At 45.9% G+C, this 16,444-nt stretch overlaps 1 protein-coding gene across 1 annotated transcript; it reads left to right on the forward strand.

The window, feature by feature from the left end:
- The first annotated feature begins 4,950 nt into the window (after nt 1–4,950).
- On the forward strand, nt 4,951–15,586 carry R3HDML (R3H domain containing like). Its single transcript, XM_036322868.1, has 5 exons — nt 4,951–5,208; nt 7,788–7,906; nt 8,046–8,178; nt 9,563–9,678; nt 13,828–15,586. The coding sequence occupies exons 1-5, from the start codon at nt 4,951–4,953 to the stop codon at nt 13,958–13,960; spliced, it is 759 nt and encodes a 252-aa protein (XP_036178761.1). The 3' UTR covers nt 13,961–15,586.
- The last annotated feature ends 858 nt before the right edge of the window (nt 15,587–16,444 follow it).

Genomic DNA, 16,444 nt, shown 5'->3' on the forward strand with positions numbered 1-16,444 from the left:
GACTGTGGGCAAGTTGCCTCCCTCTTTGAACCTCCATGTCCTCAACCTTTAAAAAGAAGGTACGTGGTTCAGGCGGTAACAGATGGAAGGTGTCACCATGTAAATTACTACAGCTGTTATTTTTTAAAATCCTTTTTATGGTAAAATAAAACACAAATACAGAAAGTCACATAAAATAAATGCAGAACCTAATAAGGTGAACCATGTGCAACCACCAGTCAGATCACAAAATAGAAGCCTTTCAAATGTCCCACCCCATCATAGCCAGACTTTTACTATATAGTATGTCTTTGTGTTTCTTTATAGTTTTATTGCCCAATTACCCATCTCTAAATAGTAGAATTTAGTCTTACACCATTGAAAAATTTTGTGTTTTTTAAGTGTTTCCACTGATTCCTCTTCTATCCCTTTTGTTTTCTTACAGTTTATCTTTTGGAAGGATCTGCAGTGCTGGTTTGTTGTTTTTTACATGTTTTTATTGATTTTAGAGAGAGAGGAAGGGAGAGGAATGGAGAGATAGAAACATCAATGATGAGAGAGAATCATTGATCAGCTGCCTCCTGCATGCCCCTACTGGGGACTGAGCCTGCAACCCAGGCATGTGCCTGGACTGGATATTGAACTGGTGACCTTTTGGTTCATGGGTCAACGCTCAACCACTGAGCAACACCAGTCAGTGTTGACCTGGAGAGTTTTGAAGGGTCTGGATCACCACTGTGTTTTGTTTTGTTTTTCTACACGTGCTTTTCTCCCTCAAGCTCCCTCCCTCCTCCACTTCAATTTGGAATATAGTAAATCTGAGTTGCAGTACTGAGTCTGCCAATTGCAGTGTCACCTTGGTCAAGTCACTTAACCTCTCTGAACCGCCTTCCTCAACTGGCAAATGAGGGAGTGACTGAGAAGGTTCCTAAGGCCCTTCCAGCTTTCTCAGTCTCCTCTCTCAAGCACCAGGCTCCTGTCCCACAGTCTTTTCTCAGAAGCAGCTATTGCAGGGTAAGGATCAGAGAGACCTAGCCTTGGGACCCAGTTTCCCAGTGGAAACTGGGACTGGCTGTGTGAACTTGGGTGAGTTACTTAATCTCTATGAGTTTCTACTTTCTCCTCTATAGAAAGAAGATCCTGATATTTAACCCATGAAATGAGCTTAAATGAGATCATGACTCTAAAGCATTTAATGCCTGGCATCTAGTATGTGCTAAGTAAATATTGACTGTTATTGTTATTATTATTAGCTATTATTATAGGTAACACTTATTGGCTGCTTTCTCTGTGCCAAGCATTGTGTCAAGGGTCTTCAGATGTACTAACTCATTTAATCCTCATAATAGTGTCATGTGGCAGCCCTGTTTTATAGATGAGTAAACTGAGGCACAGAAAGGTTAAGTAACTTGCCCACAGTTACATAACTAGTAAGCCATAGAAGTGGGTCATAGACCTAGGCTTTCTGTTAGCTACTGAGTTATACTGCCTTGAATATTACTGCTGTCTAGAATAATTTCTCCTCTGTTCACTCAAACCCAGAGAGAATTCTAGGATGGGTGAGGATGGAGCAATAGCTGAATCCAGGGTGATAAAAGTCCAAGTGTGAGAAAGTATTCCTACCCTAAAGGTAGTGACCAGCCAGGACATTCATCTGGTTGCCCCTGATTATTTCCTGCCTCCACCTTCTAACATTTTTATCCCCTGGAAACCTGCCTTAGTCAATGAGGACACAGAGAAGGTTCCACCTGGTGGAGCAGCCAGGGGTGTCCCTGTTTGTTTGCCACCAGTGTTATTTCTGGGTTTCTGTAGATGTGTGAACATGCAGGACAAGAGGTGGTGACTTTGTATGCATGACGGAACTGCAGGGTCATACCTTCTTCCATGTCTGTCTCTGTGGAGAGACAGTGTAACCAGCCTTCCCAGGTGCCTATCCCACCTCAGCCACCCACTGGTTGTGTGACCCCAGATAAATGACTCACCTCTCTGTGCCTCAGTTTCCTCATGTATATAAAAATGGATGTAATGACAATAGTATTGACTGGATAGGGATGCTCTGAAGATTGAATAAGCTTATCCACAAAGGTGATTAAAACAGTGCTGGGCACTGAGATAGGGGCAAATACATACAGCTTATATGTGTCAGATATTAGATGTGAAAGGGTGGGTGCACAGTAGAAGGGGTGCACAATAGAAGGGATCGCGGGCTGGTGGAATGGATTGTCTGATTTGTGGGAGGAGGATGTGCTTGTGTGATGTGTGCACAGTTGCGTGTGCATTCTATAAATGTCTTGAGGATATTCACTGTCAGAACCCCAGTTACCACACAAACAAGCTCTAGGCCCTATGGCAAGTCACTGAGGCTCTCTGTGCCTCAGTATCCTCATCTGTACAATGGGTGTGGTTACTACCTCAAACTTAGCTGTGAGAGATGGATGCGAAGCTCTGAACCAATGCAGGTGCCAGTTACATGGGAGACGTTCATGTAAAGCATTCTGAGAGAGTGGGCACAATTGTTGACACTCCTGGGGTCCTAAATGCCAAGGCTGTGTCCTCCTCCCTTGGGCTGCAGAGCTCCCCCTGGTGTACCACAGATCCCAGCTGCTGTCGGCAGAAGAGCCCTAGTCCAGTTTCTCCAATGGGGCATCTGAGGCCCAGAGAAGGATAGGGACTCGCCCTGGGGTACCCAGCATACTGAATATACCCAGAGATGGGGCTAGATGGGAGCCAGTCTCTCTTCTCCTTCTGGGGTGATCTTGCTCATTTCTTTTCTGTTTCTTGTTTTTCTTTCTCTCTGCAGAGGTCAGTGTTGGTAGCTTCCATCACTCACTGTTCTGCCTGCCCCACCTCCCCCAGCATCCAGCCTGGGCTGGGGGAAGCTGCTCCAGAAGGAAGGTGTGTGGCCGCAGGCACTGTCTGGGCCATGGAGGCTGGAGCTGGGTGGCTGCCTAGAGTGAGAATCCCATGTGTCTGGGGAGGACCCCACCTGGGTACTCCAGTCCCAGCTTCCAGCCCTGCATCACCACCTGGTTCTGCCTGGGGATTCTCAGAGGTCACTGGAGGAGGAGGCTGAAGACTCACAAATACTTCAAATTTTTTTTTTATGTAACATCTTTCTTGTAAGTCTATCCCCCTCTCATAACAAAAGTATTGTGTATTATTCATGGAGAATACAATTAATGAGAGAGGAGGAAATTAAACTTTCTTAACTCAGAAGGACAACAGCAAAGGGGCTTTGGCAACACACACACACACACACACACACACACACACACACACACACAGTGCCAGGACCTGTCCGAGTGCTCCACAAATGTGAACTTGTCTAGTCCTTGCAGCAATGCTCTAGGTCGGTCCCATTATGACAGCTGAGACACAAAATGGTTGAGTAACCTGCCCAAGGACACCCAGTTAGTGAGTGAAATGCACATTTGAATGCTTAACTAATGAGGCCACACAGTGCTCTGAGCAGCATCGCAACGAATTATTCCTATGCATCTATACAAAAGATGGCGTCCATTGTACATACTCACAGGGCCCTGCGGTCAGACTTGGACTTGAATCCTTGCATTGTTGCAGATAGGCTGGCGTGACTTTTGTTCCTTCACCTCTATGGGACTTGGTTTCTCTATCTGTAAAATGGAGAGCTATCATGTATGCTTCTGAGAGTTGGCTGAGCTTTCATATGAAGCACTCAGTCCAGGCCTGGTGCATAGTAGGTGCTCATGAGATGGGCCATGTTAACAGCCTGCTCTGAGGCCAGTGGGCTACGTAGGGAAATCAGTCAGAAAATATGCTGGATGCAAGGTGGCCTTGATATGTTGGGGTCTGGAGGCAGAGAAAAGCTCTGGGTCTCCCAAAGGGGGTTGAGATTTCCTCCTGGAATCCCTGTCATTGCCACGTCCCTGCCCTGACCAGCAGCCTAGCCCCAGCCCTGCACACTCCAGATGGAAGTGGGAACAGCAGAGGCTGGAGAGGAAAGCCAGCAAATGGGCAGTGGGCGGAGCCTCCTGTTCAAGCCTGGCCTGGCTGGAAGGGGAGGGGGCTGTGGGACAGGGCGCGTCAGATGCCATCAGCTCCCAGGGGACCTTTAAAGTCGCTGTGCTGCCAGGCGGGCCAGGGTGTCAGCAGAAGTCCCCTGCCTCCTCTTCGGACGCCTCCTGCCACCCCCCTGGGCTGCCTGTCCTGGGTATGAGCTCCTGCTGCATGGTCTCTTGCACACCTCTCTCTAGCTCTCTTCTCAAGTCTATTTCTCTCTCCCTCTTCTCTGTTTTTTTTTCCTTTGTCTTTCTCTCTCTCTACCTTTCTTTCTGTCTCCCGCCCCCCACCCCCTCGACCCAATGTTCTTTCTTTTTCCTCCTGTCATCATCTCCCATTCTGTCTTGTATCTTTCCACCTTTCTATATCTTCCATTCAGTGTCTCTGTATTTTTTTTGGTGTTGCTCATTTCTGTTTCTTGTTTTTCTTTCTCTCTGCCTCTTTCATTCTCCACATCTGCTTCTTTCTGTGTCTTGCCCTCACGGCTGAAAGTGCAGCAGCTCAGGGACAAGAGAGCCCTCACCAAGCCTTGGGGAAGGTTGGCCCTGCCCCTCTGAGGGCATTGAAGGAGCCCATTGTAAGCAGGATGGGTGAAGAGGGCATCTAGGATGGGGAGGACAGATCTTCCTTCTGGGCTGGTGGGATGGAGCCCTGGCTTTCAAGTGGTGGCACCATCTCACCCCAAGTCCTGATCCAGGTTAACTACTGTCTGGGCATTTCTTCCTGTTGCCCAATCCACTCAGTCTGCTGGGGTAGGGAGGACAGGGTGTTGGGCCAGAGCTGAGTCAGCAGGTCTTCACCAAGCTCCCAGGGTTAGCATCCTCTGAGATGGCAATGCTGGAGAACACTCATGGTTTGGTGCCCTTATACCCACCCCCTCCAGGCAGCCAGCTCTGACTGCACAAGGCAGACGTGTGACCCCTTCAGCCAGCTATGCCCCTGCTGCCCAGCACTGTGGGCCTGGCAGTCCTGTTCTTCTGGGCAGGCCAGACAGTGAACACCTTGATGCCCAATGCCACCCTAGTGCTGGCTTGGACTGAGGGCACAACAGTGCACTCCCTAAGTGGCCTGGGGGTGCCCCACTATCGGCGGAAGCGCCACATCTCTGCCCGGGACATGAGTGCCTTACTGGATTATCACAACCACATCAGGGCCAGCGTGCACCCACCAGCTGCCAACATGGAGTATATGGTGAGTCCCTGTGCCCTCCCCAGCCCCCCTTCCAGCAAACACCACTTATCACAACCTGTCTTGGAAGGGCTGGACATTCACCAACCTGGCCCCACAAGCCAGTATCTGGGTGTCTGGACCATGTGGAAAGGGCAGGATTTAGTCTGTCCATTTTGTGGATGAAGGCAAAAGGTGATTACACAGGGCCTGCAGGGAGTCGGGCAGAGAACTGTTATTTATGGAGCACCTAGGGTACGCCAGGCACTTCACATACCCTGAGGATACTCTTCCTTAGAGGTGGGAACTGTCATCTTCATTTTCCAAATAAAGAAATTGAGATGCAGAGAATTAATTTGCCCAAGGTCACCCAGCTGGGATTCCAACCCAAGTGTCCTTGCTGCAAAAGGCCATTGTCTTAGCCAACACAATACCCTGCCCAAGAATTTTGGCTCCCCACTGGGGACCTGCAGAGGGTGGTAGCTGGAGCTTTCCATGCTATTGTCTCTTTGCCCCAGGGGTGTGATGGCCATCCCCCACCGTCCACAACAAGCCTGTGGAGGTAGATTTTGGAGCTGGGGGACTGGTACCTGGGGGTCTCCAGCTGAGAAAAACCAGCTGCTGACCGTGAGAGGAAGCTGGGATATCTGCTCTCAAAGAGACAGGGCTAGTGGCTCTTACCCCAGCTTCCCAGAGTGAAGGAGGAAACTTTTCTCTTTATCACAGCCCCTCCTCTGGGACCATTGTCCCAAACCAGTCTGGAGACATATGCTTCCAGCCCACCCACAGATTTCTTTAGGGAAAGAGATTGCCAGTCCCACCCCCAACTTGCTGCACAACAGCCTGCAAATTCTTTTGCAACAGTCCATGCACTTACTTACTAGTGCCTGTTTGGAGCCAGGCACCACGCTAAGCCTCATGGACACTACCCAGAACAGGATGGACAAACACCCTTCCCTCCTGGAACTTACATTTTAGTGAGGATGGTAGAAAGCGAACATCAACAAAATATATAGAGAATATAATGACAGGTAGTGATAAGGTGTGGGGAGGGGTGGGGACAGAAGCAGAAATGGCAGGCAGCTAGAGGGGGAGAACATTTATTTGTTCATTGACTGACTCATTCATTTATTAACACATCAACTGGCACATAGAAGGCCCTCCATTTTCAAACAAATGACACATTTATTGAGCACCAGTTGTGTGTGCAAGGCACTCACTTCAGCAGGTGTTGAATATGGCAGGTAGTGTAGAGCAGAGAGAAAGAGGTGTCTCACAAGGGACTAGGGAGGGTTGGTGAGTGTGGGTTTGCATGACCCTCTGCCCTCCCTTCACTCAGTCACTCAACAAAGTCACCCAGCAGGTTGGAGGCAGAGCGATTTTCCTTCCCCCGCCTCGTGTCTTCATCTTCCCTGCCTTCCCTCAGTTTACCTCTTGGTAGAACGAAGGAAACATTTCTCTGCTTTCCCAGAAGACTATGAGCTGGTGCCCCATTTCTTCTCCACTAGCTGGCTTCTGCCCACCGGACAGATATCCTTGCTCAAGGAGCCTTTTCTCTCCCACAGCCCCAAGCAAGTTCCAGCCCGTTTCACATCCACACACCCTCCAGGATTGTAATGATGGTTTCACATCTCATTTCCTTGCTAGACTGTGAGTCCTCCATGCCTAGAAATACTGTGCAATATCTGCTGAAGGAACAAATGACTTCTCAGAGAACCCCAGGAAGTCAGAGCTGGAAGGAAACTAGTATTTTTTTTTAAGTGATGACTTTTCAGGTTATAAAACTTGGAACATTCATACATTGCAAAATGATGAAGCTGTTATGAAGGATGAGAGGGTGTTCTCTACATACGGATGTGGAATAATTGCCAAGATAACCTATCTTGTTAAGTGAAAATAAGGTGCTGAATAGAATGTGTAGCATGCTGCCATTTGTCAAGAAATCATATATATATATATATATATATATATATATATATATATATATATATCTGGTATAATTATATATGTAATCATATATGCTTGTACAGATCTAGAATATTCCTGGAAGGAGACACAGGAAACTCACAGCGACAGTTGCCTCTAGGGGGCACAGTGGCTGGCGGGATAAGTGTAGAATAGAGGGGAGAGACTTTCCACTTTTCCTCATTTGGACATCTTCCATATTAAACTTGTGCATGTTTTTATTATTAAAAAAAATCTTTTGAATTAAGTATTTTTAAAGTTAAAATAAATACATTTTAAAAATATAATAAATGAAATAAAAAATTAGTTCTCTTCCCATCACCCTGGGTTCAGCCACTTCTAACTGCTGGGAACGCCTGGACTAATACCCTGGAACCTCACTCACAACAGAAAGTCCCAATCTTGAAGTCTAGTGAGGAGAAAAGGGGCCTGGGTGTGCATGTCAGTTCCTGTGTGGATTTGCTGTTGACTTTGAAGTCATGGGCCTTCTCTGAGCTCAGTTTTCTAATCTGTCAAGTGGATTATTGCAGGGTTCCGAGGGCCAGGGGAGTCATGGTACCAGGAAAACGTGAAGCCTGGACACTGTTGTGATGATGATGGTGGTTCCCCGGGGCACTGCATGGCCTTTCTTTCCCCAGATCTGGGACGAGCGGCTGGCCAGGTCTGCCGAGGCCTGGGCCACCCAGTGCATCTGGGCCCATGGGCCCTCACAGCTGATGAGATACGTGGGCCAGAACCTCGCCATCCATTCCGGCCGGTGAGTGCCCCTCTGCCCTTCCTTCACTCAGTCATTCAACAAGGTGAACAAGCAGGTTGGTGGCAGAGTGACTTTTCCTCCCCCGCCCCCCGCCCCACCCTACCCCGCCCTGTGTCTTCCATCTTCTCTGCCTCCCCAGGTACCACTCGGTGGTCGATCTCGTGAAGTCTTGGTCTGAGGAGAAGCAGCATTACTTGTTTCCAGCCCCAAAGGACTGCAGCCCACACTGCCCCTGGCGCTGCAGTGGCCCTGTGTGCTCCCACTACACCCAGGTACCCCTTGTCGGGACTAAGGGCTGATGGGAAAACAAATCCTGGTCCCTTACAAGAAAAAGCATGTGGTGGAACAGAAACTACAAATAAAACAGAGCCCCCTATGGACTTCCTCTTACATAATAAGCATGTTCCTGGAAAGTTGAATTGAGATGAACTGGATCTAATTTTGAGTGTCTTAGGTGTGCTGACCAGATTGTTTGACCCCAAAATGAGGATGTATGGTCTGACAAGATCAAGAGTGCTTTTGAATTCAATAGGTCCAAATATTTTCTAGTATTTTCTGTTTTCTAAGGCTCCCATTATCTTAAAAAGAAAGGAAGAAAGAAAAGAAAGAAAGAAAGAGAGAGAAAGGCCAAAATAAGATCATAAAAATCATGGTATATTTTGAGTATTAATATTGAAAATGTTAACACTTATCACACATAAAAATACAATGCAATATGATATTGCAGGAAATAAAACAGGAACTTCTAATTGCATGTCAAATATCTTCTTTCGGTCCTCTTGGTCTCTCTATGACTCATGTGGAGTTAATATCAAAATTCTAAATTTGAGACCCTCTAGGAAATGTAAGGCCAAAACCAAATGCCCTTCCTGACATACCATGAAATATTATTACCTCCATCTTAGAAACTGAGGCACAGAGTGGTTAAGTGACTTGGTCAAAGGCACTCAGCTAGTGATAGTGAGATTCTGATCCAAGGCTACTTAACTCCAAAGTTTGTGTTTTAAACTCCAGCGTAACAATTTTCAAACAGTGGTCATTAGGAAAAAAAGAAAAGAAAAAAAACCCAAACCCTAATAGAGCAGTACAACTAGAGGCCCAATGCATGAAGATTCGTGCAAGAATAGGCCTTCCTTCCCCTGGCTGCCGGCACCAGCTTCCCTCCGGCACCCGGGACCCGGGCCTTCTCTCTGGCCGCCACCTTCCACCTTCACTCTGGGCTGGAGCCACCTTCCACCTTCGCTACAGCCCTGCCGCCCTCCTGTGGCTCCCTCCACCCCCCGCACCACCCTCATAGCAGGCGTCCCACCCCGGCCACTCTACGCCTGCTCCTGCGTGCTGCCCAGAGGCCCGGAGTGGCTGGGGCGGGATGGAACGCCTGCATAGTTGCCATGGGCCAGCTGCCGCCATCTTTGTCGCATCAATTTGCATATTCTCTCCTTATTGGCTGTGGGTGCTACTATCTTTGTCACGGAGTGACAGTTAATTTGCATATTCCATCTTTATTAGATAGGATATGCTCCCAGTTCCCTCACTTTGGAACAGGCATGCCTCACAATGCACCCACCCTGAAGCAAGTGCAGGAGCCTCCCAGCCCCAAGGAACCTGGGCCCCACTGTATCCTTCTCAGCACTCCTTGTCTGTGTCCTTCCTCAGATGGTGTGGGCATCCTCCAACCGGCTGGGCTGTGCCATCCACACCTGTGGCAGCATCAACGTCTGGGGCAGCACTTGGCACCGGGCAGTGTACTTGGTCTGCAATTACGCTATTAAGTAAGTGCAGTGTTGAGATAGAGGGGGATCTGGGGCAGGAAGGTGGATCCTGAGGTGGCATGGGCAGAATTCAAAGAAAAGGAACCTGCCTTCCTCCATTCTAAGTAACCTCAATGCCATTTGGGTAGGTTTAGAGTCCATTAATAATCCTTTTTCTTTACCCAAGTTTCAGAATTTATTGGAAGATAGAGGACTGAGGCAGGTGGACAGGCAGTGACACTGAAGAAGTCAATAGTGGAGAATGTGGTTTAGATCTGCCAGCCAAGTGGGCTTGCAAATATCTCACTGTTGAATTAGACCTGCACACCCATTGACAGGCAATACTGAACAACCACAGGCCTCTTCCTACAAGGGCAGTGCCAGCCCCTCTAAGCTTACACGTGAAATAAAGCAAACAAAAACACATGCGCCCTGCAGACAGGCAGGCCCCTAAGGAAAGGAAGGAGAATTTGAATGAGCATGTTCAGCTAATCAGACTCTCCCAGACTCTCCAATCAGCGTGGTGGGAGAGAAGACACAAGTGGTCTTCATACCATGGAATATGGAGAAAGGGAAATGAAAGTTTCTTTCCAATGTATCATATACAAACTTGCAAACATTACAGATTCTTATAGAGACAGAAACAAGAACAAATTCTAAGTAAACATGATATTTGGAATTACAAAATTATATAACGATAACCAACTTTTACTCTCACGTAGCCCTTGATCATTTACAAAATACTTTCGCCTTATTATCTCACTGAAGAGATGAAAGAGAAAGAAGGAAGGAAGGAAAAGGGAAGGACACTGGGAAAATATTTTCCCTTCTTACAGGTTAAGAAATTGAGGATCAGAGAGGTTACCAGAAGTCGCAAAGCCAATAAGTAGCAGAGCTATTTGAAACACAAGCCTGTTGATTTCAAGTCCTACGTTGGCTCTATTCTACTATCCTGCCGTTCGGAAGTCATTGGTAGCCTGAACATAAATTCTCTAGCTATTTGTTTGCTATTGACAGCGTGTCATATCGTAGCTCAGCTTTATTAGACAAGGAAAAATACAACCAAATTTCAATACCTACAGCTTATGAAACTCTTCAGTTTGCTTGCTGATATGCCAAATTTTTGCAGCATTGAGTATTAATAGCGTAGTAGTTAAGATTTTTAGACTCTAGAATTAAGACTGTCAGGGCTCCAATTGTAGTTTAGCTTCTCTATGACTGTTTCTTCATCTGCAAATGGATGCATATTCTACTTACTAGTATAGGTAAGCTGACCCAGAAACCGCCCCCAGGCTCCTAAGAAACTCAGAATACGTGTTGGTCCTTATTGTCATTACCAGACCTGTGTTTGATTCCCAGCTCTACCATGTACACAGTGAGGACTTTGGCTAAGGCATTTAATTTCTACAGTCAATTTTTTTAAACAGAGCTAATAGTATCTGGCTCTCAGAGAATCATAATACATTGTTGCCCATAGTACGTGGTAAATAAATGGTGCCCAGGATTATGACTAGGTTATAAACTCTCTAAAGGCAGGAAATAGATCTTACTCATTTCTATATCCTTTCATTACAATGATGCCAACCACCTCCCCCCCGCCCCCCCTTTTTTTAAGCAGTAGGACTTTTTTCCAAGTGGTTAAATTTAAAAAAAGAAAAAAAACTACTCTGATTCCATCACCCTTGGTGTCTCCATCACCCACTCTCCCTGCCCCTAAATTTCCAAGAGACCTTTTGAAAACTGTATACTACAGCATCTGGCACAAATCCTGATGCCCAATAGATGCTCTTGATGTGTGAATGAATGAATGAATGAATGAATGAAAGTTCCATATGAAACCAGAAGTGCATACTTTTCTAAGCACTTTGGCTGACTTTACTCATAGTCATTCAATAATTAGTTTTGGAGAAAAAAAGATTTTATTTCTGCCCGGAGTGTTCATTTGAAGTGTAAGAAAATAAGGCACTGGGATTTGCAAAAATAATAACACTAAAGACCAATAGTGACCTTATTAGTCATCCACAAGCAAGAAAGAGCTGGGGAAATAATTTTAGGCCTTGAGAGGAGAAAGAGAAAGAAAAAGAGAAATCTGCGGGCTGGGATAGAGAAGGGAGTTGTGGGAAGATGAGGTGTGTAAGCTGGACCACGTGCTGCTAGAGCAGTCTAGAATGCCTGACCAAAAGAGGTGATGTGACTCTGTATGCCAGGAGTTGGCCAACTACGGGCTATGACCAAAATCTGGCCTGCTGCCATTTTTTTAAAAATATGTTTTTATTGATTTTAGAGAGAGGAAGGGAGAGGGAGAGAGAGAAAAACATCTATGTGTGAAATACCAATCAGCTGCCTCCTGCATGCCCCCTACTGTGTATCAAGCCCAACTGGGGCATGTGCCCTGACTATGAATCAAACTGGCTGACCTTATGGTACACGGGAGGATGCTCAACCAACTGAGTGACACTGGCCAGGGCATGCTGCCTGTTTTTGTAAATAAAGCTTTATTGAAACACAGAGAAGGCATTCATTTAAATATTATCTATGGCTGCTTTCATGTGGTAGACACATCTGGTCCACAAAGCCTAAAATATTTACTCTCTGCCCTTTCCAAAAAAAATTGCCAATCACTGCATAGGCAATGGGAAACCACTGACAGTTCTTAAACAGGCAAAGGTGGTGCTCGATGTTTCTTTTTTTTTAACATATATATATATATATATATATTTGTGTGTGTGTGTGTGTGTGTGTGTGTGTGTGTGTGTATATATATGATATGTATAATTTATATAGGATACAACTCACCCATTTGAAGTGTAAAATTCAGTGGATTTTGTTATATTACATTATTAATTTTTTAAAATATATTTTTAAATTTAAATTATTTTTTATTTATGATAGAGAGGAAGGAAGAGGGAGAGAGAGAAACATTGATGTGAGAGAGAAACATTGATTGGTTGCCTCCTGTACGCACTCCGACTGGGATATAAAACTGGAAACCTGGGTATGTGCCCTGACTTAGAATCAAACTGGTGGCCTTTTGGTGCATGGGTGACACTCAACCAACTGAGCCACACCGGCCAGGGGATTACATTATTAATTTGTAAAAACTGTGGTAAAATATATATATATATATATAACATAAAACTTGCTATTTTAACCATTTTTAAGTGTACAGTTCAGTGGCATTAATTACATTCACAATGTTGTACTACCACTATTTCCAAAACTTTTTATTCACCCCAAAGAGAAAGTCTGTAACCATTAAGCAATGGCTCCTCATTCCCCTTCCTCCTAAAGGCCGTGGTCAGTTGAAAGGATTAACTCAGGAGCAGGTAGGATAGATTTGGGCTAAGGCCATGGAAGAAATAAATGTCCAGCAGTGGCCATGAGGGGGCTTCATGGGCACATCCCCCATGACTGAATTACACTCATCATCTCATTATTTGAGCCCTCCTTTTCACAGAACTCTTTTTTAAAAAAATGTTTTTATTGATTTCAGCAAGAGAAGGGAAAGGGAGAGAGAGAGAGCTAGAAATCTCAATGATGAGAAGGAATCATTGATTGACTGCCTTCCACGCCCCTACTGGGGATGGAGCCCGCAACCCGGGCATGTGCCCTGACCAGGAATCGAACTGTGACCTCCTGGTTCATAGGTCGATGCTCAACCACTAAGCCACACCGGCTGGGCTGCACAGAACTCTTACAAGTTACAAAGTGTCTTCATGTAATTTTTACAGATACCATTTCGTTTATTTATTTTATTCAAAGGACAAAATACAATCTCAAGAAATGAGATGGTTTATTCTGTCACCAGTTGACAAGGTGGCAGAATCCAAACCCAGGCCCAGAACGTAGATCTGCCTGAGTTGGGGTAAGGGGTGGTGGAAAGAATAAGAAAACCAACACTTACTGGGGAGTCACCTATTTGCCAGGCATGGTGCTAGGTGCATGCACATGTGGCCGCATTATTTCATCTTCACGGCATCCCTATGCTAGGCAGAGGGAAGTCTTCTCTTGGTTGTACAGATGAAGAAACTGAAGCTTGCAGATGTGACTTGCCCAAGGTCGCACAGCCAGCCAGTGGTGGTGCTGAGATTTGGAAACCCGTGTGAAGGTTGTTCACACAACTCTCTTGTGTCTCTTGACCCCATCTCCCTGGAACCTTTTCTCTTCCAGGGGCAACTGGATCGGCGAGGCTCCATACAAGATGGGGAGGCCATGTTCTGCCTGCCCCCCCAGTTACCAAGGCAACTGCAATAGCAATATGTGCTTCTCTGGGCTCAAATCCAACCGGCTCCTGTGGGCCTAAATTTTTCCTGTGCTCTGGCAGGCCTTTAGTGGGCCTGATCCTCTGAGGGTCCCTCCCTAAAGATGGGTCAAGGAAAAAAAAATTTTTTGAAGACATGAATTGGACTCCCTCCACTGATCGGAATTCTTCTTCCTGATTGCATTTTCTAAATGTCTCTAGCATGTGCCAGAAGAAAATGAACGCCTTGCCTTCCTTCTTTAGTCAGTTGCATCTTTCTTTTCTCTGGCCTCCAGGAAGGAGGCCTGCGTTTTTAATTGACACATTTCTCAGAGAGCCAGGGTTGGAAGGAACAGTGGCAGCAGTTTTGTGACTCTCAGGCCTCAAACTCACAAGTCTTTTGCCATCCAATAAAAGGTATCTATTAAATAACCTTATCCTAAAACCCACCTTTATTAACCGGTTAATAGCCAACTAGCTTCTGGCTATTAACCAGAAGACCTGTGATCCCCTCCTCGAGTTGGGAACATTTTAGGTCTGAACTTTAAAAAAATAATTGAAATTAGCTTGTGAACACCCCACTCCTATTTCATATTACTAGAGCCACCCCAGGGTCCAGGCCCCCCCTTTCACACATGGGCACGTTGAGGCTCAGTGAAGAGGTGTGACTTAGAGTTGCACAGCTTGTCTGCCAAGGCACTCAGGTTGGAGCTCAGGCTCTGGCACCCCAAAGTTTGCCAGGGGTAACTGTCTCTGGATCTATCCTACCCTTCCCCCCTTTCAGCCTCTCTGCTTTAGTCTCTCCCTTTCATCTACTTGCCAGCTCTGTCCCTATCTGTCTTACTCTGTATTTCTCCTGTAGAATTCTTTCTCATTCCCATTAACCACTTCCCCTTTCCCCACCTTTCCCCACCCAGATACCATTAACACACAAAAGTTCTTTTGTCTCCAGAGATAGTAAAATTTCTTCCTCAGACCTTGCCCTCCAGCTGGGGCCCACACCCTACCTGGCTGGAGAGAGCTTCAAAGACCAGGATGGAAACCAGCTCCTTTCCCTAGGGTCCTTGCATTTTCCCAGGAGTGAAGTTTCATCTCTTTTGGTCATTCCCACCTACACCACAACCTGTGCATGTCACCCCTCCATCCCCAATAAAGTCCTTTGAGATTAGATGCCCTGGCTCTTTCTGGTCCCTCTTTCTCTCAGCTCCCAGAAGAGTCAAAGAGGAGAGAAAGGCATTGAGTGAGGAGAAAATCCGCTCAGGAGGAAGACTTTGGGGAGGGGCTCACAGCCCCTCAGCCCCTACTTTGCTCCAAGCACATCAGCCAGATCAGTGCCTGAGTGCAATGTTTCTATGGCACTGCTCCATTTCACAGAGAGGAAAAATGAGGCTTTGACTTGCCCCTTTCCAAATGCTGGAAATGCGTGAAATAAGAGAAACAAGGGCACTGTTGTGAGTCCATTATTCTCAGATTATAATCTCCCTACTTTATTTGGGGTGTGGATATTAAAATTTCCTTCATTTATAATGTAATTGTGATAATAAATGTTCGGTTTTTAATAAAATGATTAATGTCCTTACATTGGGAGGAGAAAAAGTCTTGCCAGCCCTAGGTCAATTTCCCAAATATCTGGAAATGTAAGTGGCAACCTGGATCAAATAGTATATGTGAGGTCACATAGCTAGTAAAGAGCAGACATGGGATTCGTCTGCTCTTATATCTCCCTTGACCTCAGTATTCTGGCTTGCTTCTGTTCCACCTTGCAAACCTCTGTAGTATATTATACCTTTTGAAGGTTTCCACACCCCGATCTCAGTTGATTACTCATTTGTTCATACAGTCACCAACCAAGAAGGTTAAGCGCATGGGCCCTGGAGCCAGACTGCCTAGGCACAAGTTTAACCTAGCGTCTGGGTGTGCTTGGGGAAGTTACTGTGAGCTCTCAGTCTCATCTGAAAATGAGGACACTAATGGATCTGCCTCATGAGGTCATCCAAACCACTAAGTGAATGTATGCATGGAAACCACTTAAAACAGTGCCTTGCTCATAGTAAGTGCTGTAAACCTATCAGCTCTGAGAACAGTGGCCATTAATATAGATCAGGGGTGGGCAAAATATGGCCCATAAGCCAAATCCAGCTCTCTGCCTGTTTTTCTCAATAAAGTTTTATTGGAACACAGCCATGCTCATTTGTTTATATATGTTTTATAGCAGCTTTCAGGTTTCCACAGCAAACATGAGTAGTTGCAAAAAACTGCCTGTCTCACAAAGCCTAAAATATTTACTAATTAGCCCTTTACAGAAACATTGTCAACCCCTGAGATCTGTGGTGTTCCTGTATTCCTGGAGCTTATAATTCTAGAGGGACAGTTAGGCATTAAACAGAAGATGAATACAAATATCCTATATAATAAAGAGCTAATATGCTAATTAGACCAAACAGCAGAATGACTGTCTGAACGACCTTCCAGATGAAGCCGAGGCTGTGAGGGCCGAGCCCCTTGCACGAATTCCGTGCATCGGGCCTCTAGTACTATTACAATGGC

This window comes from Myotis myotis, unplaced genomic scaffold (assembly GCF_014108235.1).
Source record: "Myotis myotis isolate mMyoMyo1 unplaced genomic scaffold, mMyoMyo1.p scaffold_m19_p_9, whole genome shotgun sequence".
Taxonomy (NCBI): Eukaryota; Metazoa; Chordata; class Mammalia; order Chiroptera; family Vespertilionidae; genus Myotis; species Myotis myotis.